At 36.4% G+C, this 22,631-nt stretch overlaps 2 protein-coding genes across 4 annotated transcripts in view; one reads left to right on the top strand and one right to left on the bottom strand.

The window, feature by feature from the left end:
• Window positions 1–22: 22 nt before the first annotated feature.
• LOC139964485 (uncharacterized) overlaps window positions 23–22,631 on the top strand; it is a 49,837-nt gene continuing 27,228 nt past the window's right edge. For 2 of the 3 annotated variants that reach the window (XM_071966073.1, XM_071966072.1), the window contains exons 1-8: window positions 23–981; window positions 15,097–15,172; window positions 17,507–17,556; window positions 18,145–18,441; window positions 18,744–18,796; window positions 19,281–19,477; window positions 19,722–19,798; window positions 20,006–20,094. In XM_071966073.1, the coding sequence (XP_071822174.1) occupies window positions 17,514–17,556; window positions 18,145–18,441; window positions 18,744–18,796; window positions 19,281–19,477; window positions 19,722–19,798; window positions 20,006–20,094 (756 nt within the window). In that variant the 5' untranslated portion in view covers window positions 23–981; window positions 15,097–15,172; window positions 17,507–17,513. Of the gene's footprint in view, window positions 982–15,096; window positions 15,173–17,506; window positions 17,557–18,144; window positions 18,442–18,743; window positions 18,797–19,280; window positions 19,478–19,721; window positions 19,799–20,005; window positions 20,095–22,631 lie in introns of those variants that run through there. The other variant, XM_071966074.1, reaches the window with a different exon arrangement.
• Window positions 2,029–9,714, bottom strand: LOC139965038 (uncharacterized). Its single transcript, XM_071967204.1, has 2 exons — window positions 9,355–9,714; window positions 2,029–8,752 (listed from the first exon to the last, which is right to left on the bottom strand). The coding sequence occupies exon 2, from the start codon at window positions 7,996–7,998 to the stop codon at window positions 6,631–6,633; it is 1,368 nt and encodes a 455-aa protein (XP_071823305.1). The 5' UTR covers window positions 7,999–8,752; window positions 9,355–9,714; the 3' UTR covers window positions 2,029–6,630.

The raw sequence follows: 22,631 nt of genomic DNA, 5'->3' as shown, positions 1-22,631 counted from the left end.
GTAACGTTCAGATGTAGTTATATATAGTTTACAGGAAGTAAAAGCAAATCTGTGTATGACCGTTATAATGACCACCTTTGTTGACTTCCATAGAACATCATATGTAACACCATATATGATCATTGTGAAAGATGAGTCCATACTGTGTCGTTAAAGTAGGCTAGTGTGTCACCTAACTGATGCAAACATATATGTTGCTGTTGTATTATAATTTAACACCCAGAGATCATCATATACTAATTCGTGCTACATGCCTTTCAAACGGCTCGTACATTACCATACGATGGTACTTTTGACTTTTGTCAACCTATTTAGTTGATGCCTTTCATTGATGTCATCTTAATGCCATTTTACAACAGCATCATATGTGTTCTATGAGACTACTGCTTTGCAAATAGGCTACCATGTTTATGCGTTTACCGCTCTACGGTTAACGTGTGTTATTCCTTTAAATGATTCTATAATCTTCTCAAAAGACTATCATTTCCTTTGCTTTAAGAAGATTATAATAGAATGGTTGTTTAATCTGCAAAACATTCAATTGGTGGATACTTTGGGCTTGCCAACGTCGTCGGTGGCATTGTTGCTGTGTATAGTTCCACCTGAAGAAACGTGCATTGGTCAGAGTTCAGCTATAATAGGGTCAGAGCGATCTATAATTATAAAGCGTGAAGCACGTGAACGCATCACGTGCTTTGAGTTCCTTCCAGACCTCAAGGGCATTAAATTTCATTCATTTTTACCATTCGTTTTTAGAACTTCTCTGACATAGTGTCCTCGTTTATGTAATAGTCTGGAATATATTTAATGTTGCAGACATATTTTAATGCTTTCCTGGAAGATATTTACTACGGTTTCTCACGCATGATCATAAAGAATTAGCTAAGATATTGTATCTTACATGTCCTTAATTTTACTCTGTTTAAAACAATTAGATTACAGACGCGAGTATTCGATCTCGACGAGCCTGGGTGCTTGGAGGTAAGTTGGAAATTTCTTTGCTCCAGTTTTGGTTGTGGCAAATTTCTAGTTAAGAGTTATTTCTTGCTAGTGTTCTTTCAATTTGACCAATTAAAAGAACATCCCGTCATAGGAGTCCCCTTAACCTTCCAGGTCGTGTTGCCACTTACAAATAAACGGCATAAATCTCGCAAAATAAAAGGAAAAAACGCAAAAATTCATCAAGGGATGATATGATATTACTGTATAGACTTTATAATACCACTATAGGCGACTCTCGTCTTAGCCCTAGAAAGGCTTTTAAACGTTATAGGTCTACGCAGCATGCATGTTGTCTTCACATTGGTTTGTTCTCTCTCTCATGTAGCCAACTATTCTGCCAAAGTACGTGCTGTTAGATTGATATATGTACAAGTTAATATACTCGGTACACGCAATGTGCATATACGCTTTGAATAAAAATTTGCCAAACTTGATGCATTATACAAACAAAAGCCTGTCGAATAGGAAAAATATTTCAATTGCCAACATCCCGTCCGTAAGCCAATGCCTCAACATCTAAGAACTCCATAAATAGATGCAACTTAGGAGGATCAACGCCTATACACAACTCAATCGCAGTAAAACTTACTAGAAATCCAACCTTCTATAAAACACACCGTTAGAAGGTAATGATGAATAAATATATAGGACATGTAGAAATATATTGACGCATAATCGTTTCTTGAAAATATCTAACGAATTAAGGAAGAGAAACGTCTTTAGAAGCTGGGAAATCAAATGTTAAATCCTTCTTGTTACAACGAACATGCTCTGACCGAGGAGAAAGACATGGACATGTGATCTTATGATAAATACATTCAAACTATGGACGTTATATATATATTTAAAAATGTTACATGTTTAGAGAACGCCTTTCTCTCCATCTAAGACATGACAATAATAAATATTCAATGAGTCGATGCATACTTCTACTACCAACAACGTATGTTTTATTAGTTCTCAAAAGGGAACAAAAACGCTACTCAATAAAACAAAAACAAAACACCGCATAAAACATTATCTGAGTTGAATGTGTCATCTGACTACCCTGTTCACCAAACATGAAACAAAATCAACAGCTAAATATGCTTGATTATACTTCTAACATATACTTCTAACATATACTTCTTACATTTATAAATCTAACATATATACATCTAACATATTTACATCAAACATATACTTTTATACAACACCTAATTGTATTCTGGTCATTTGATTGGCCAATTGCTCGTTGATTGCATGCAAAATCCGCTATGTTCTATTATATAAAATAGAACCATGGGTTATACTTTTTTGGTAGCACTTTTTTTGAATGGTAAGAGAGCAGAGAAACCTGTCTGTTCAAAACAATCTGTTGCATGAGTGCATTTTACCCATCTTAATACAACATGAGTTACACACACCGATGGTAGTGTTACTCTAACAAAAATCCGCTCTATGAGAGCAATGGAAATATCCAATTTTGAAGGTGTTGTATAAAACAAATAATGAATGGTTTTTATTCGTGCAAAAGTGCAAATACTTCATTCGTTGAAAGATGTAATTTGTTCCATTCAACACGGCTGCGCCTCGTTGAATGGAACATTCCATCTTTCAACTCATGAAATATTTGCACTATTGCTCTCATAACCATTCATTATTTGTATAATAACATATACTTCTAACATATACTTCTAACATATACTTCTATCATATACTTCTAACATATAGATCTATACAATTAAGGCCGTTTGTTTCTTTTGTATAGCTTTCATCATCTGATACAAGCTTGGAGAGAAATTACCCAGTCTGTTTGTTTATTAATGTCATCACATTTACTTTAAACTTCAATTCAAGTTTTTATTGTATTAATAAACACAGTAAGTGCACCTATAAGGCTTTCCTATGAACGCTTAACGTTGGATCTCACGAAAATCCTTCATATGGAACTCCTATGACGAACAACATATTTCAAGTAAGATGTTCGGTTTATTCCGTGAAAAGTAAAACCTGAATATGAAGAAAATCAGCTATTGTACGTTATTCTCTTAATTATACGGTTGGTCGACAACTATTAAGAAACAAACAAAAAAGTTGATCTACAGCTATTTACAATAAAGTTCTTTTCTTCCGTATAAAGTTGGTCAACAGCTATTTAAGTTTTGATTTGGCAACCTATTTAAAATTAAGCTCTACATACAGAGGTGATGGGCAGTTGACATATAGAAAAAGGTCATTTTCACTTCAATATTTCAAATTAACTTCTTAATTTCATGTATTTACAGTTGATCGATTCCTTTTACAATACAGTTTTTGACTAAACTTTGCACATAATGTTGCAACTATTTAAAGTGATGAGGTTCTTGAAGTTTTCAACAATTGATTGACAACAGCCGCTTTCAAATAAATTATTCGCTTGTATATGCACTGCAGTTGTATTGACAGCTGTTTGCAATTTATTTTATATTATTTATATTATTTATTTAAGTTCGTCACTCCCATATACAGTTGATATAAGGTAGTTGAATAATTCAGTTATTAACTGAAGTCTGTAGACTGAGCGTAATGTATATGCAGGTGTATACACTGGTCTCGAATCCAGCTCCCTCTAAAACAAACATGTAGGCACGTATAGAGTTGACATCATTATTTCGAACATTTACAGTATATATCACTTTTCGGTTTCATTCAGTACATACTGGATGCTACATATGTCAATTTGCAAGCACTGAAGGGTAATACATTCCTCCTCTTACTCCTCCACTTAAGTCAAAGAGTTTCAGTCAAATACGGATGCTTTTGAAAGTATTATTGGTGCTTGTAACTGTCTAATACTAATTATATAATACAACATGATCATGTGAGCTTATTGCACCAATACAACGAACAAACTACCAGTTGTTATCGGGACTAGGTAGTCAAATCCTATGAAGGAAGTGCAAACATATTTATCACTAATATGGCATTGATGCATTCTGCACCACGTATAGGTCTACGTTATGTAAATTCACTGACCCGAATATCCAATGCCTGCAATTCGTAACCTACTGATAACAATGACATTGCAATGCCTGTACAAAAGCAGGAGGAAGTTCACGATTGCCTTAGCCAAATGAGGACGTTACTATATGCCCGCCCTGCCCCATCATCTAGGATCAACCGACTGAGCATAAAAACAAATGCGAGATACAGGCTAATATATATTGTAAAACTGTCTCTCTAAGTAGTAAGTTGAGGTACCAAAATGTACCAAAGTATGTAGGCTTACAATACCTATACAAACAAAGTACTTTTTTTTGGTCTGCCAATTGAGTTTGATTGGGCAGTATATTCCAAAAGGCTTGAAGGAGTAAGGTTTGGTTATTTCGAGAGAAAAATATCAGTCGGCAATAATCCAACTGATGTTTTGAAATAGAAATAACAATATCTATCGACGTTTTCACTGTTTGCCACATCTAATACTAGTATAGTGTTTACCAAGTGTAGTGGATGTCATTGTCCATTAATAATAACCGTGCCACAGACATGCTAGCGGTTTGTTTGCACGTCTTTTCTGAGGTATCTATTGCCTTCCATGTTCCATTGACTTATGTATGACACATTCTTTCACATGCATATTCATAAATTACAGAAGAAAATCTGTGAAATATGTTACCATTAAGAACTTGAAAAAAAGAGACTTTACGTTCCTTATGTTTATGCCTCTTTGGCAAATTTTAGGGGAAATTAATAACGTTAACGACGAAGAATTCCCCTCTCAATCGAATGATAATCTTTGTAAGGCTCATCAGATTTTACCGATAGGAAAGAAACGATATCTCAAACTTCTCATATTTCGTGTTCTGATGAATGATACATGTTCCATGTTGACAAATTATCTATAACAGTTGCGTTGATAACGTACCAAAGCGGTAGCGTATAGGATTCTTACTATATGTATGGTTCAACGATAAGGAAGTGTAAGGTATCGTTACGTTTGTATTGCACATATAGCCTGCCAAGATTAGTAAAACCAACAACCGTTTTCGACGAAAATCAATGAAGCTTAAATTTTCTGTCACTTCCTTGTTGACAGCATGTCTCACTCAAATCGAATAAACTAGTATAATTGCGGATACACTCAGGCGATTTAGACAAAGTCGCCCATTTGGTCACATGTTCAAAATAATCAGCGATTTGTTTACGTTGGAATTTATTACCTTCCTATGACTTGGTTTGAATGGAAAACTAAACATCACCACAAATGACGACAGTCTATTCCATTCATATGACCTTTTTGACCAATATTAACAAGTGTCCCATTAACCGGGTGTCTAATATCCAACGTGAGTTTGAAGTTGTTTCACAATTCTTCATTTTGGTACAAGCGTATTAGTCATTGTTTTGTTGTTTTTCTACCTCTTACCCTTGACCCTATTAATCCTAATTCACGGCCTATATCCCATGGTGAGGCTCACGCACAATGCGCATCAAGAACATCCGCCGTACTAATGAGCACTGAGCTGTTTGGGACATATCGTTGCTCACACATATACACAAGGCCACACACGAGCATAAAGACACTTTACAACACCCCCCCCCCCAACCCTACCACCTCCTCGGCCTTTGGAAACGTGCATGTCCAATCATGTTATGGTGCCACCTTTTGGTGACAAATGCACATTAAAACCACCGAGTTTAGTTACATCGTCACCAATGGTATAAGGTTGGACGAAAATTTCAGTACCATTTTCGCACAAATTATCAATGGTGTACAATATTGAGCGTTACCATAATGACCAACTTCAAATTCTGAGCGTCGCAGGATTCTCTGAATTTGTTTAGACCGATTCTGCAAGGTTCAAGTTTTTTATAGATACGTTTTTGCAAAACTATCAAAATGGAAACAGTAGGAATATTGCTGCTTTTCCACAGCTAAGAAAAGGAATTCTTAAAAGAAGAACGAAAAATATCACTTTCTTTTTGTACGATAAAGAATTTAATGTATAGAAATACTGCCAGGGCACTGGATATGCCAGTCAAACGATGAAACCTGATCCGACTGAAGAGAATGAAAATAAACTTTCTTATACAGGCTGAGAACATTTAATTAGTCCTGTTTACTAAAGACTGATAAATATATATCATAAATACACTTAAAGTAATTCATCACCCTATTCGACATATTAAAATTAAAGCTTTTCATAGAGGACAAATCCTATAAGAACATATTTTGGCCAAAAGATGCAGAAAAGTTTCATCTTATTTGTTAAGCTATTAACGTAAAACAATGGAATATCTCTTCCAAGTCTACGTACTGCTAAACTGCACCTGCTTAAAAAAAAAAGTTTTTTTACGTCGGGTTACATTTGGTAAACAGTTATTTCTGATTAAATTATAACGTAGAAAAGAGCAACGAAATTTATGGCTAGAACGAGAATCGAGATAGAACGAGATTGACCTATTGGTTACTAGTACAGCGCTCTACCAACGTAGCTATCCAGCAATATATGAATTAATTATGATAATTGTTTCATATAAACAAATATAATTGTTCTGGTATGAGACCAAACACATTTTCCTACCTGCTACATAAGAAATTGATTTTAAATTGCATTCATCGTAGTTTGTGCTTTTACCACAGCTGAATTCTCAAAGTTTCCCGGATTACTCCCTTTTTTGCCCATATGTCCCAAAATTAAACTTTTGTAGATTGTTATAATATACTGACTCATTCTCTTCTTCGTCAATAATTGTCCTCGTGCTTCGTGCATCTGGAATTTCGTAGGCTACCGTCACGTTTTCATATATGATTACTCTAGAAGTAACGGTTCTAGCTACACTATCGGTGTTAATATCGCAATAATCGTATGCTACATTCACCGAAGAGGTTACATTAGCAATAGATTTGGAATTTAACTCAGAATCGGTATGTCTACGTTTCCGGTAAAGTAGAACCAATATTATTGACAACGCAAATAAGAGAAACCCTATGACAGGAATTAACGAAACAACAGGAAATTGATTACCAGGTGGTTTACTTGAAACTGTGTTTGAGGCTGGTGTTGTTGGTAATTCCAGAGGAATAATTGCTAACGTTATGTTTGCTGCAGCTGTTTGGTCAAGGATTTGACCTGAACAAACCAGACGGACATCACCTATGAATGTAGTATTAGTTGTAGCACGCACTGTTATCATTGATCCTACCACAGAGAACTCAATACCAGAATCGTCCAGTTTCTTCGGAATGGACCACTGCACAGATGAAGTTGGTAAAGATGAGCATGTATAATTGTTTGCTTGTCCTGGATACAATATAGCTGGATCAGTTGTAGTAGTTATTGGATCAATGAAAATATCCAACTTCTCATAAACATAAATAGGACCAACGGTACACCGGTCTATGTCGGTTACTGGTGCTACGCCATCACGTTCACATGTAAACACACTGCCGTTTCTACTAACAGATGGTTTTACATTTATCCTGTTATATTGTGTCATCGTCCTTACAAGGCCTATCGTTTCATCGAATGTTATATCACTATCTGAACTCCAGCTGATGAAACCTACCCCTGACGTAGAACTATAACATGTTAAAGTCACAGTTTGGCCAACAATGATACCATCCGTGTAGTTTGAAGTACAATATGTCTGTTCAATTGGTAATGGTGAAATCGTCAGGTTTGTGGAAGCAGTAAAGTCTACCCAAGTAACGCTGCAAAAGAATGTCTGGTTTGTACTAATTTCAAATGGAGTAGTTAGTTCGGTGTAAACTGTAGCATCGTCCAGTCCCGCTGAACCTGATGTAATCTGTTGTCCCGTTTGATTCGTTATCTCCATGATGATGTCATCTTCTGGTTTCGTGTCTGACACTGAACATCTGAGTGATATCGATTCTCCAGCTAATACAATGTCGTTTAATCTCGTAAACAGAGACACTGTCTGCGCAGAACACTGACTTTCAAATACCAGCAATATATGAAAGAAAAAAGCAAGTAACGGAACGAAAAGCAATATCCACCGAAGATAAACCATTTTGGCTTCAATACGTGAACTGCTACAAACAGAAACAAGCAAGAGTTCATAACCGTATAGCTACAACAACATGCATACGGTTTTGTTTTCGAAGATGATTCACAACGGTCATGTTTACCAATTTATATGAAATTTGCGGCTGTACAGTTCTCAGATAGATATTTAGTATTACAAAAACAAAAAGTAACACGAACACGATTTCTCTAAATCAAACAGATTTTCCCAATTCCGCTAGAAAACTCAAAACAGTAGTATATACCTGAATCTTGTATGGAGTGCACTGTAGGACTATTGTCAGGTTTGGGGTAACTGTGAGACTTTAGGAAGCTACGGTGCAGACGGTTAAGACTAATGATCAAATGTTCGGCTTGTTCCATGTAAATAACAGGAACACGATGGGTAAGTACTGAATGGTATATTTTTGACCATTTCATCTAATATCACCATATTGATGTTATCCTCCTTTGGATTCGTATTTGACACTGTACATCGTAGCGAACCCGATTCTCCAACTGATATAATATCGTCCAATCTTGTAAACAGAGATACTGTGTGAGCAGAACACTGATTCTAAAAGAGCAGCAGTACATAGAAAACCATTGATCCGCCAATAAAATTCATTCTTGCAATTTAGGTAGAGTTGAATGAACGAATATTATACATGCGGGAAAAACCTTCCCAGTGACCGTTAAATACGGATATTCTTGAGGTAGTATTCACACCTGCAACAATGAACTTAAGTGGCTGCACATTGCTGAAAGAAACAAAATAATAATTGCAGTGACGTAACATGAAGTGGATTTCTCAAATTGATTGCGATGTATAATAAATTATATAATGTAGTGCATCTATCAACTATAGCTATTGTGTGACCAGAACATTGCATGTCAGAGGTCAATAGCACGTTGAGATTGTAAACCAACATAAAACGAAAAGGAACTCATTTTCCAGAAATGGTAACTGTTTGTTAGAAATTGAAACAGTAAACAATTCAGCTCAGTGTCGTTGTGTAAGCCATTAGATTAAGTGTAAAGTATATAGATAGTTCTTGGAGGATAACACACATTTCGATTTAACATTACTGTTACATTAACAGTGAAGAGGCGAAATGAGTTGACGAGAGCATTTAAACTTTTGGATCTGTTATGAGCTACTCTGCTGTTGCATGAACTAGTTTCACTATGTAATTTCTGTATATAATATCCGTGGTACGTGGTGATGTTTTTGATTTGGATGTCCAATTGGTATTATGGAAGTGTGGTTCGATGCTCGAATGTTTCCTCTATAATAAGTATACCATCAGACAAAAACAAAACTGTAGAACACAATATCAGCAAATTAGAAACAAACCTTTACCTTCTAGAGAGTTGTCTCTAACACAAATTCACGAACTGGCTTGATTCAAAACTGGATCTCTTGTACTGAATACTTGATTTACGTTCCAACCAAAGAGATGCAATAAAACTGAATTTATGTTAGTATTGCTGATAGAGTATCAATCGTTAAGTTTACAAAGGCATGTAGTTGAGGACACTTACACAAGCGCATTTCCGTCTGCCATATAGGTTTGTTACCTACAGTTATACAAGCGTACCAATATTTGCACTCCCAAAGTACTCAATTCACTGACTCGTAACGTTCAGATGTAGTTATATATAGTTTACAGGAAGTAAAAGCAAATCTGTGTATGACCGTTATAATGACCACCTTTGTTGACTTCCATAGAACATCATATTTAACACCATATATGATCATTGTGAAAGATGAGTCCATACTGTGTCGTTAAAGTAGGCTAGTGTGTCACCTAACTGATGCAAACATATATGTTGCTGTTGTATTATAATTTAACACCCAGAGATCATCATATACTAATTCGTGCTACATGCCTTTCAAACGGCTCGTACATTACCATACGATGGTACTTTTGACTTTTGTCAACCTATTTAGTTGATGCCTTTCATTGATGTCATCTTAATGCCATTTTACAACAGCATCATATGTGTTCTATGAGACTACTGCTTTGCAAATAGGCTACCATGTTTATGCGTTTACCGCTCTACGGTTAACGTGTGTTATTCCTTTAAATGATTCTATAATCTTCTCAGAAGACTATCATTTCCTTTGCTTTAAGAAGATTATAATAGAATGGTTGTTTAATCTGCAAAATATTCAATTGGTGGTTACTTTGGGCTTGCCAACGTCGTCGATGGCATTATTGTGTTGTGTATGGTTCCGCCTGAAGAAACGTGCATTGGTCAGGGTTCAGCTTAGAGTCAGGGCGATCTATAATTATATTTGAAGCGCGAAGCGCGGGCACGCATCACGTGCCTTGAATTCCTTCCAGATCGCAAGGGCATAAAACTTCATTCATTTTTACCATTCGTCTTTAGAACTTCTCTGACATAGTGTCCTCGATAGGGTCATGTAATATTCTGGAATATATTTAATGCTGCAGACATTTTTTAATTCTTTCCTGGAAGATACTTACTACGGTTTCTCACGCATGATCATAAAGAATTAGCTTAGATATTGTATCTTGCATGCCCTTAATTTTACCCCGTTTAGAAGAATTCGATTGCAGACGAGGGTATTCGATCTCGACGAGCCTGGGTGTTAGTAGGCGGAGGTAACTTTGAAATTTCTTTGCTCCAGTTTTGGTTGTGGCAAATTTCTAATTAAGAGTTATCGTTTGCTAGTGTTCTTCCAATTTGACCAATTAACACTTTGTATAGAACATCCCGTGATAGGAGGCTCCTTCAACCTTCTAGGTCGTGTTGTCACTTACAAATAAACGGCATAAATCTCGCAAAATAAAAGGAAAAAACGCAAAAATTCATCAAGGAATTATATGATATTACTGTATAGACTTTATAATACCACTATAGCCCTAGAAAGGCCTGTGCACGTTATAGGTCTACGCAGCATGCATGTTGTCTTCACATTGGTTTGTTCACTCTCTCATGTAGCCAACTATTCTGCCAAAGTACGTACTATTGGATTTATATATGTACAAGTATATATACTCGGTACACTCAATGTGCATACACGCAATGTGCATAAACAAGTTCAGCAGACAATTACTCTTGCACTTGCACATATTGTCCTGCTTGTTGTGGAGTATGCGGCACCTGCCATCGCCAACATCTTTGAATAACAATTAGCCAAACTGGATGCAGTAAACAAACAAAAGCCTGTCGAATAGGAAAAATATTTCAATTGCCAACATCCCATTCGTAAGCCAATGCCAACATATTTTAGAAAACAACTTTCTAAAAAGATGCATCTTGGAGGATTATCGCCTACACAACTCAATCGCATTAAAACTTACTAGAAATCCAACCTCCTATAAAACACACCGTTAGAAGGTACTGATGAATAAATACTGTATATAGGACATGTAGAAAGATATAGACGTATAACCGTTTCTTAAAAATATCTAACGAATTAAGGAAGAGAAACGTCGTTAGAAGCTGGAAAATCAAAGTTTAAATCCTTCTTGATACAACGAACATGCTCTGACTAAGGAGAATAAAACGGAAATGTGATCATGTGATAAATACATTCAAGCTATGGACATTGTATATATGTAAAAATGTTACATGTTTAGAGAACGCCTTGCTTTCCAGCTAAGACATGACAATGATACATAGTCAATGAGTCGATGCATACTTCTATACTACCAACAAAGTCTGTTTTATTAGTACTCAAAAGGGAACAAAAACGCCACTCAATAAAACAAAAACAAAGCACCAAAATAAACACTATCCGAGGTTAAGTGTTTTTATTTCAAATGTATGCCTACCCTTTTCACCAAACATAAAAATTGTAACAGTTATGTATGCTTACATATACTTCGAACATATACTTCTAACATACAATTCAATATAATTAAGGCAGTTAGTTTCATTATGTATATCTTTCATCATCTGATACAAGCAATTTTCCAGTCTGTTTGTTGTTTTAATGTCATCACATCTGCTAAAAAAAACACAGTAATTGACGCACTATTATAACACGATGCACTGGTCTACGTTGCAAATAAGAACCAGGGTGCAAACTAGGTTATTGTTGCCTATTGAGCTTAACGTTGGAACTCGCAGAAATTCTTCATATGGAAATCCTATGACGAACAACACATTTCAAGTAAGATGTTAGGTTTATTCCGTGAAAGTAGAACCTGAATATGACGAAAATTAGCTATTGTACGTTATTCTCTTCATTATACAGTTGGTCGACAACTATTAACAAACAAACAAAAAGTTCGTCGTTTCCAATTACAATTGATTGACAGCTATTTACAATAAAGTTCTTTCCTTTCATATAAAGTAATTAAAATAAAGCTCTGCATACAGAGGTTATCGGCAGTTGCCATTTAGAAAAAAACACATTTTCACTTCAAGATTTGAAAACTAAATTCTTAACTTCATGTATTTACAGTTGATCAAATCTTTTTACAATAAGTTCTTGACTGAGCTTTGCAGATAATGTTGCAACTATTTAATGTGAAGTTCTTAATGGTTTAAATTTATTGACAACATCTGCTTTCAAATAAATTCTTCACTTGTATATGCAGTTGATTTGACAGCTATTTGCAATTTATTTTATTTATTTAAGTTCTTCACTCTCACACACATTTCATCGGTGGCTATAGTTAAATAATTAGGTTACTAACTGAAATCATTAGACTGAGCGTAAGGTATATGCAGGTGTTTATGGAGTTTACGTTGATCTCGAATTTAACATGAAGACACAGATGATAGAGTTGACATCATTATTTCGAACATTGATATATGTCACTTTCCAGGTTTAGCCAGTTAATTCTGGATGATACAGCCGTCAATTTGCAAACAGTAAAGAGTAATACATTCATCCATTGAATTCCTCCTCCTCTCCCTCTTAAGACAAAGAGCTTCAATCAAATGTGGATGCTTTTGAAAGTATGATTGGTGCCGGTAACTGTCCAATACTAATTCATTATATAACATGATCATGTGAGCTAATTGCACGAATACAACGAACAAACTACCAGTTATAATCTAGGCGTGTTCGTGACTATGAAATCAAATCCTATGAAGGGAATGCAAACATGCTTATCCCTAATATAAATCTACTTTGGCAATGATGCATTCTGTACCACACGTATACGTTATGTAAATTCACTGACCCGTATATTCAATGCCGAAAACGCAAGTTTTTTTGCTCGCTAACTTATAAAAAGCGATATTGTTTATTTATTTAATATTTCCCCAATATCTGGCACGCATTCAAATCGTAGCCTACTTTACACAATGACATTGCAGTGCCTGTACGAAAGCAGGAGGAAGTTCACGATTACCCTAGCCAAGTGATCGAGGACGTTACTGTGCCCGCACCTACCTTATTTTAGGATCAACCGTCTGAGCATAAAAACAAATGCGAGACACAGGCTAATATATATTGTAAAACTGTCTCTCTATGTAGTAAGTTGAGGTATGAAAATGTATGTAAGTATTAAGGCTTACAACACCTGTAAAACAAAACTTATTATATTTTTCGTTGGTCTGCCAATTGAGTTTGATTGGGCAGTATATTCCAAACGGCTTGAAGGGGTGATTTTTTATTATTTCGAGAGAAAAAAAAAACAGTCAGCAATAATCCAATTGATGTCTTGAAATAGAACAACAATATCCATCGACGTTTTCACAGTTTGCCACATATAATACCAGTATTATGTTTACCGAGTGTAATGAACGTCATTGTCCATATATTCTAACCGTGTCTCAGACATGCTAGCGTGTCTGAGGTATCTATTGCCTTCCATGTTCCATTGACTTATGTATAAGCTACTGTCCTTAGTGCACAATAACACATTCTTCCACATGCATATTCATAAATTACAGAATGAAATATGTGAAATATGTTACCATTAAGAACTTGAAAAAGAGAGACCGTACGTTCATTTTGGCATATTTTAGGGGAAATTCATAACGTTAACGACGAAGAATTCCCCCCTCAATCGAATAATAATCTTTGTAAGGCTCATCAGATTTTACCGATAGGAAAGAAACGATATCTCAAACTTCTCATAATTTCGTCAACTAATGGATGATACATGTTCTATGATGATACAATAACTTTAACCGTTGCATTTATAACGTAACAAATTAGTGCTAGCATATAGGATTTTCACTTTATGTATGGTTCAACCATAAGGAAGTGTAAGGTGTCCTACGTTTGTATTGCACATATAGCCAAGTTTATAAATTGGTTTTCTGCCACTTCATTCTTGACAGCATGTCTCACTCAAATCGAGTAAACTATTATGTTTGCAGACACACTCAGGCGTATTAGACAAGGTCGCCATTTGGTCACAGGTTCAAATAATCAGCAATTTTTTACGTTTGAATGTATAACCTTCCTATGACTTGGTTTGAATGGAAAACTAAACATCACCACAAATGACGACAGTCTATTCCATCCATATGACCTTTTTGACCAATATTAACAAGTGTCCCATTAACCGATTGTCTAATATCCAACGTGAATTTGATGTTGTTTCACAATTCTTCATTTTGGTACAAGTGTATTTGTCATTGTGTTGTTATTTTTGTACCTCTTACCTCTGACCCTATAAATCATAATACACGGCCTACATCCCATGGTGAGGTTCATGCACAATACGTATCAAGAACATCCGCCGTACAAATAAGCACTGAGTATTTTGGGACATATCGTTGTCCACACATTTACACAAGGGCACACACGAGAACAAAAACACTTTACAACCCCCCCTCCAACTCTACCACCTCCTCGGCCTTTGGAAACGTGTTTGTCCAACCAAGTTATGGTGCCACCTTTTGGTAACAAAAGAGTTTAGTTACAGCGTTACCAATGGGAGCTTACATACAAAAGCCAAGGTGACAAACTTTCAAAGGCTGAACGAACAAGACAAACACGATGACGAACACGATCTCAACATAAGAGTGACTCGTTATAATATTTACAAGTTCAACATTGTTAAATGTCATAAAACTACGTTTGGTTGTACACCAACGTAGGCTGACACCATTTTCTGTATTAAATCATTTCAGGAGTTTCTGTATTTCTATCGGTTTACAGATTCCATCAGTTATGCGAGAAGTGTTGATCACCCCAATCTGTATTATTGAAAGTACCTGGCAGAAATAATAAACTGGTAAGTGAAGCAGTTCTATTATAGTAGAAAATGTATTTAGTAAACGAACAATACATGTTTAACGTCTTCTTCTCTGCTCTGTCGTACCATCATGATAGGTGTTTCTGTGTGGTATTCGCCTACTTCTACTGGATCCTGTTATAAGGTACTTTTATTTAGCAGCCTTCTTTGAATTTAATCATTTACCTATCCAGCAACGACAAATGCGTTGCCGTCCAAAAATATCCATGTTGAATTGGAAGGAAAGCAACTGTCGTTTGCCAATTGAGAATATTCCCCAAACATCAAATTCGTATGGTTCCAACTTGGTCAAAGGAAAGTGATTGTCATGCAACTAAAAGTTATATAAATCCACTTTTTGCATGTTCTGCTGCTTGCCAAGTAGATATGTTAACATTACATTACAAATATAACAAAAACAGAATTGGATTATAGTATAGGTTGTAATGTTTCGCTACATGCAGTTGTTGGGTATAACGCAGGCTGTGTTATATTAAGTTGGTCGACGGTGCACAAGAACACGCGACAACTCATTTGAAACTGACAGTTGTAATTCGGCAAAACTTCTATATATAAACACCATAGCCAACATGTGGCGTTTTTACAACTGGTAATTGAAGTGTGCCAGGCGCGGCGGAAAGGAAAAATTATTGGGGGGGCTAATGTGTGGAGACTATCTAAGCGGAGCGCCACCATCGGTTGGCGCGGAGCGTACAAGAAAATGTTGGGTTTTTTCAAACCCCCAGATGGCCGGAAACGGCACTTCCCGAGTGTTTTATGCTACGAATACCTAGCCCTAAAATATGGGTCTCAAGACTGCAATTTCTCAGATTGCACGTAAAAGTCTGTAAAAACATTGTAATTTGTATATTCGATGGTGTTTTAAGAGAGTAGCTATTACTCGTAGTGTACTCGCAAAGACGTTTTTGAGTGTAGTAAGGGCAGTGGCGGAGCTAGGGGTATTGGTCAGGGGGGGGGCAAGAATAGTCTGTAGGGGCGCTTTCGACACTATCTAAGCGGAGCGCCACCACAGGTTGGCGCGGAGCGTACAGAAAATTTTTGAGTAAAGTTACTCCCTAGATTGCAGGAAATGACCCTTTCCGGGCCTTGCTAATTTGCAGATAAACGGAGAATAAATAGGTGTCGTCGCCATTTTGTCGGAAAATTACACCAACAGAATATGACAAATGTCAATAGGTATATGAGAGCGCAATAAAATAGTCAATAATCGCGAATAAGTTAAAAGTAGTGAAAAGCTGAAAAGGGCGCCAGCAGTCCATTTGAGTCCGTCAGGAGGGGGGGGGGGATCCGCCCCCTGACTGTATATATGGACGCTCCGCCACTAAGTAAGGGGATGTTGGAGAACTGGCTGAAATGAGGCAAGTCATTGGCCTAAGACGAAGTTGTGTTACGCTTACCGGTACTCACACTCACTGCTTCCACTTTTCACGGGGCCGCGAAGACGCGGTTGGGGTGACAATGTGGTCTATAGCCAGGGGACGGGCGGAGGGACCAGGGTCCCCCAGCAATTACTAAAATTATTACACCTATATAGTATATATCGTGTGCATCGGACAGATCGACAAGTATGCATTGCAAAATGGGCAGATGCACGTTTCGGAGCCTTGGTAAATATTGGGGGGGCTTATCATGCATTTGCCCCCTCAACTTTTTCCCCCGGTTCCGCCGCCACTGAAGTGTGCGACGTCTACCGACTTAAGCTGTCCCGGGTTAAAAACATCAATCAATCCAGTGGATATAATTTGCATGTTGCCTAAACAAACCCTGAATGTTAATGAAAATCAGTTGTTCGTGCTTGATCACCAGTTGGTCAGATACAAGAATATACATGCTGACTAACTATATGAACATATGTCTCGGCGGTCGGCTCGATTTCAGCTGAGCAGAGTAAGCTGGAGTGAAGTGTGTTGGAATATTTTCATAAACAATACTGCTTTCTCGTGCACAGAGAATACATAAGCCTCATTTGTGAGAATTACTGTAAAACGATGAATCATTACTAACTCGTAATTTTCTGTAGACAACGCAGTAGCCACATAATGTGCTGATTTTTTTTTCATACCTCAACCCCAAGGAACCATTTGATCAAATTCATTTGGTGATAATTAACTTCAATCCGCTTTGAAGAATAAAATACAATTACCAAATTATTCCATACTACTGATACATACTTTGAATGTCTGTAAATGTTTGCTATGAACTAACAAATCAGTTAAAAAATGGCGAGAGCAACTATGAGAGCAATGTTCTTAATTTTACCGCTATTCATCTAATTTGCAGTCAATGTACATGCTACATTATTTACAATTTCAGAAATACCATGGCTTCCAATCTAGAACCAGCCGAGAAAAAGTCATCGAGAGGTACGATTGTCATTTTTGAATTCCAATATAATGTATAGCCATTGGAAATTACACATCAATAAAATAACATAAACATGGTTTCCAATATGAACAATCAGTTTCTGTCACATTTGGATACATTGGTGGGTCATTACTTTAGAATGTAGCTCTATGGATGGATGTATTTTTTTTTTGGGGGGGGGTGGGTGGGTGGGTTCTGTTTCGGCTTTACTGATAGGGGTTCAAACGACCCCTCTTTGCAAAAAATGGTCAATTACATCTGGAATATATATTCCAATGGTTATACCTAACATTCACTGAGAAACCCGTACTATACAGTCTCCGAGTTAATTATATAATCTGTCCAGATCCGATCAGTTGAGGTTTTGTCTAATCCTTCACTTTTGAGGTACATAAAACGGGACATTGGTTTGTTATACCATTGTCTTAGATCGGTTCGGACAACATGGTTCGTAAATTAATTTATATTTTACTTAAATGCACCAAGTCTGGAGTTTATTGTTCATGAATTAGTTATAAGTCCTCTTACACCTGATCCAGGATACACGGTTAGTGAAACATTCGTGTTATTGTTTATTATTTTACCAGGATTTCGTAGTTTTAAAGCTGAATTAGCTAATACACTAACTAAAGACATTGTTTTGCAACTCGCAACCTTCTTTGATTATCCGCCCGTGGAAATCGATTCGCTGAAAAATGAGATGTGTAGTAATCACTTTATGGTTCGCTATATGGAGGAGAGAGGGCAAATAACAGAAACGGATATCGCGACTCTTCTGCGTGCGTTGGAAGCGCTTAATCTCCTTGGGATACAGAAACGGGTGCAAGCGATCTTCGAGCTTCATACAGGGAGATGTGATGATCAGTCTATGCAGCAGCCAGAAGGTATGTGTATGATTCACAAGAACACTCCATTACAATATCAACAATATGCATATTAATAATCACCTTCAACGCTTGAAAATACATATAATGTACAATGGCCGTATCAGCAATCTAACGATATAATTGAAGCATCCATAAACAATTAACTAATATATAGTAAATACGAAGACGTAAACGACAAACCATTTAGAGTATAAATATAACATTATTAGAAGCGTTAATTTATGCTAAATAAAACAGTAACACTTTCTTATGTTTTATTCTGATCTTCTGTCAACTTTGTGATTACGCATTTCTAATAGATCTTAACTTTGGCAAACTGAATCTCGTTCCAATTGCATCTTTCCTTCCAGACGTGAGTACAATGAACATATTTAGCTAGATACAAATGTCATACAGCTCTTGTAGAATAACATTATTTAACACATAACGCTGCATGTGTTACACCAAGTATATTATCAACCTATACGACTGCTTCTACTTTTCTCTGTACTATTGCAACGAGAAGTATATATAATTGGAGTAAATTATATTATTGATAATGATTGATTGTGATTATACGATTCCGAACAAGGGAAACAATGTGTTTCATCTCTATACCATTGATATACTAAAAAAAAATATTTCACACATTAACTTTTCTATATATTTTGTCGTTCTTTTAGTTGGTATATAATCATTTGGGGTTGCATTAACCATCTTGTCTGTCAAAAAAGTAGGAAGAGATGTTCTCTGTTTTTGTAACCCTGGCATATTAATTCACAATCATCGATGGTTACAAATATTGCTTTTGACTATTAAGTACTGTTATCTAATAATTTGTTTTCCTTAAAATCAAGATTACCTTTCTCGGACTAGCATCATTTAGTTCGGCGGACCAACATAACATAATCCTGGAAAATGGAAACCATGTTCCTGTATTGTCCGCCTTAGAGGAACTACAAATACACACAAACAAGGGGGAAGAATTAACCCAGGACCAAGTGATAGGTTTATTTTCTTTTGCCCTAAAATGCAAACGGCTGAAGAAATTGTCGTAAGTAATCACATATCACATACTGTTATGTTTACATTCGCGTTAACTTAATGAACGATAAATTACCAACCAGCAAATTATAGAACCGTGCTCTTGAACTTTCTAGATGGGTAATTGATGTCTACACACTAAATGACAGATACATTAATAACTTTACACTAGTAACTTCATAAAGGGTGGATAACGTTATATTACTCAATCATTTAACACATTCACCACCCACAAATGACATTTTATTTTACAGATTCATTGATTGTTTGTTACCTCTGTCCCTTCTCGTCGGTTCTCTTTCTCCTTTAACGAAGTTACGTGACATTGAAGGTGAGAACATAGAAAACACTCAATGTGTTACTCATCACAAACAGTTTGTGATCCTTTGTGGGATACTAAACAGGTGATTTATATTGTAAAAGTCAACGAAGAATATCAATATATGATAATACAATACCTTGTAATTATATATACCATTTTTGTTTGTTAACGTGCTTGATCTATAAAGAAAATCTTTATATAATAAATTATTTCCAGTTTCATGGACACCGACTGAACATGGTTTCCATTTAGATTCTTCCAGAGGTAAATGGGTGTCGAACTCCAAGGAAGCCACAACACTTGAAGTAAGTCGTTTAATACTTTCTTGAGTGCAATCCTGTCATTAGAGTACGTTTTTCCTTAGCTTAGCGACAAATCTTTAAACCCTGATAAATCCAATACAGATAATCCAGGTAACACCCACTTTGTCAGACGGTACAATAACACCTTGTACTCGTCCTACTGTAAGTCGTACGGAATTCACTAGTCAATGTATATATATGGTTGTCATGGAAATAGTCAAAATAAAAACATACAAAATAAAATACTACTTGAATTTTATTTCCATTACAAGTTTCACTTTTTGTCATTTGATCTAATCCGAATAAACATAAAATCAAACATGCGGTGCTGATACAAGTTAATGTTATATTAAAACGAGTAGCAAACATTTTAATTGAACTTAAATACAATTTAATTTACTGTGAATTAAATGGTTTTCTAATAAGCCTTGATTTCATGCACATAAAATCACAATGAGAACCACGACAATTTTATTTCAACGCTGTATTCAACTTCACGTAAAGTGCATAGCATTTTAATTCCATTAAATACTAAATTATGTAATTAATTAAGTCAATGGTTAATCAATTTGTGTCATTGCTAAAATTCATATCAAATACAGTTTAGCTGCTCAAATTAACTTAAAAAATGTAATTTATTACAGTAAATGTTTTTGTAATATTTTTAATCCACAGATATATTTTCAACTTGTTGTATAGAAAATTAGTCCAGGATGTTTGGCATTATAGTGAAGTATAATACTATCTTGTGATAACAGAAAACAGGTTGACAAACTCAATGTTGTCGGCCATTACATCATCATAAAAGTAACAGTTCGTAACAGTTACAGAGCGAGCAAAACAAATAAAACAGAACTACAAATCTGAAATTTCCCCCATATATTTGCACTAAATTGATTTGATCTATTTAAATGGTTTGTACGGCTAAAATTCTGAATTTCTGTAGAGTTTGCACATTATTTTGTTTTCACGTATAAGACTTTTTTACAGTAAATTTGAATGTAGCGCAATTTCTCCTTCAAAATAATGCATTTCCGAAAGTACAAATAGGTTATTTCTGCATTTTTTTTACGGAAGAATTAATTCAAACGTTTAAAATTACCTTAAATAAGTTATTACCATCCTGGGGAAATACACAGAAACATGAAATGCCGCAACTGACCAGTAACCACATTGAATGCGTTTACGCATGCGTACGGTCTCATCAATCGCACTCTTGTCAAACTCGGAATCTTTCCTACCCCTAGAACATTTGAACAATGCTAGGTGAATAATTTAAACGACGTTATTGTGGATGATAACTAAATTATTTACAAATTATGATAGATCGAAGAGCTCCCCTCCTCTATAGATATTTATGTACACGAAACAATGACCGCAAACTTATTGGCAAGTTTACAAATCACAGCTTTGATGCATATTGTAAAGCCGCCACATTCTAGTGGTGAAAACCTGTCTCGAAACCAGCAGGAGGATCGGTAGAGGGATGGTAAAAACAAAACTCAAAACTGGACAGCAGACATCGAAAGTGTAAGGTTAATAAACATGCAATTCTCAACTGCACTGATACACTGCACATATGGAACACATATCCGCGCTAAGAGCGGCATCATCCACGACCGTAGTAGCCCAACAATCGCGCAGCGCATGGGTCGGGCACTGCACAGGTCTCGGGTACTACGCAGGCGTCGGGCAGTCTGCAGGTGTCGGGCAGTCTGCAGGTGTCGGACAATCCGCAGGTGTTGGGCAATCCGCAGTTGTCGGACAATCTACAGGTGACGGGCAATCCTTAGGCGCTTGCACAGCGCTATGAAAATATAGATAGGCTATATCTTTTTACTTGATTAAAAATTCGATGGTGCTTCTATCATACTCGGCGCTAGCTATTGTACAGGTTGTCTTATCGCACCCAATCGACCAAAACATGCAGAAAAACATTACTTAAATACCGCGGAAATACCCTCTCCCCTACCTGTAAACACACGTCTGCTTATACAGGCGCGTATCCAGGATTTTCAAACCCGGGGGGCGCGAATTACTATCTAAGCGGAGCGCCACCATCGGTTGGCGCGCAGCGTACAAGAAAATTTCTTGTTTTGAAACCCCCCAGATCACCGGAAACGGCACTTCTCGGGCTTGAAATGACCAACCAGATGTACACTTTTTGCCTGAGAACCAAGTATTTCCTAATAGTTTTTTTTCCATCCATAACCTTTTTGAAGATTGTCAACCCGGCACACATCATGTTCGACCTGATCGCATCTCCTGTGGGTCTTTGCTTTTGTAGGTGATTCTACGTCGCGGCCCACAATACCCGTCAGCCCCACTTTTCAAGGTTTTAAGCCCCATATTTGTTCAGAATTTGAAAATTCACATTTCTCGTGAATAAACTCACTTCAAAACATACCCATAATCTTGTACAAAATTTCATCTATGTACAACCAATATAGAAAAAACTTCCTTCAACCCCTAACAGACCGGTCAAAATTGCACGAGTAGAGGGAAGTGTGATGTAGAATGTTGGTCAGAAATTTTCGAAA

Source organism: Apostichopus japonicus, chromosome 23 (genome assembly GCF_037975245.1).
Source record: "Apostichopus japonicus isolate 1M-3 chromosome 23, ASM3797524v1, whole genome shotgun sequence".
In the NCBI taxonomy this organism is placed as follows: domain Eukaryota; kingdom Metazoa; phylum Echinodermata; class Holothuroidea; order Aspidochirotida; family Stichopodidae; genus Apostichopus; species Apostichopus japonicus.
The sequence above is the reverse complement of the archived record's forward strand: the minus strand, read 5'-3'. Positions and strand labels throughout refer to the sequence as shown.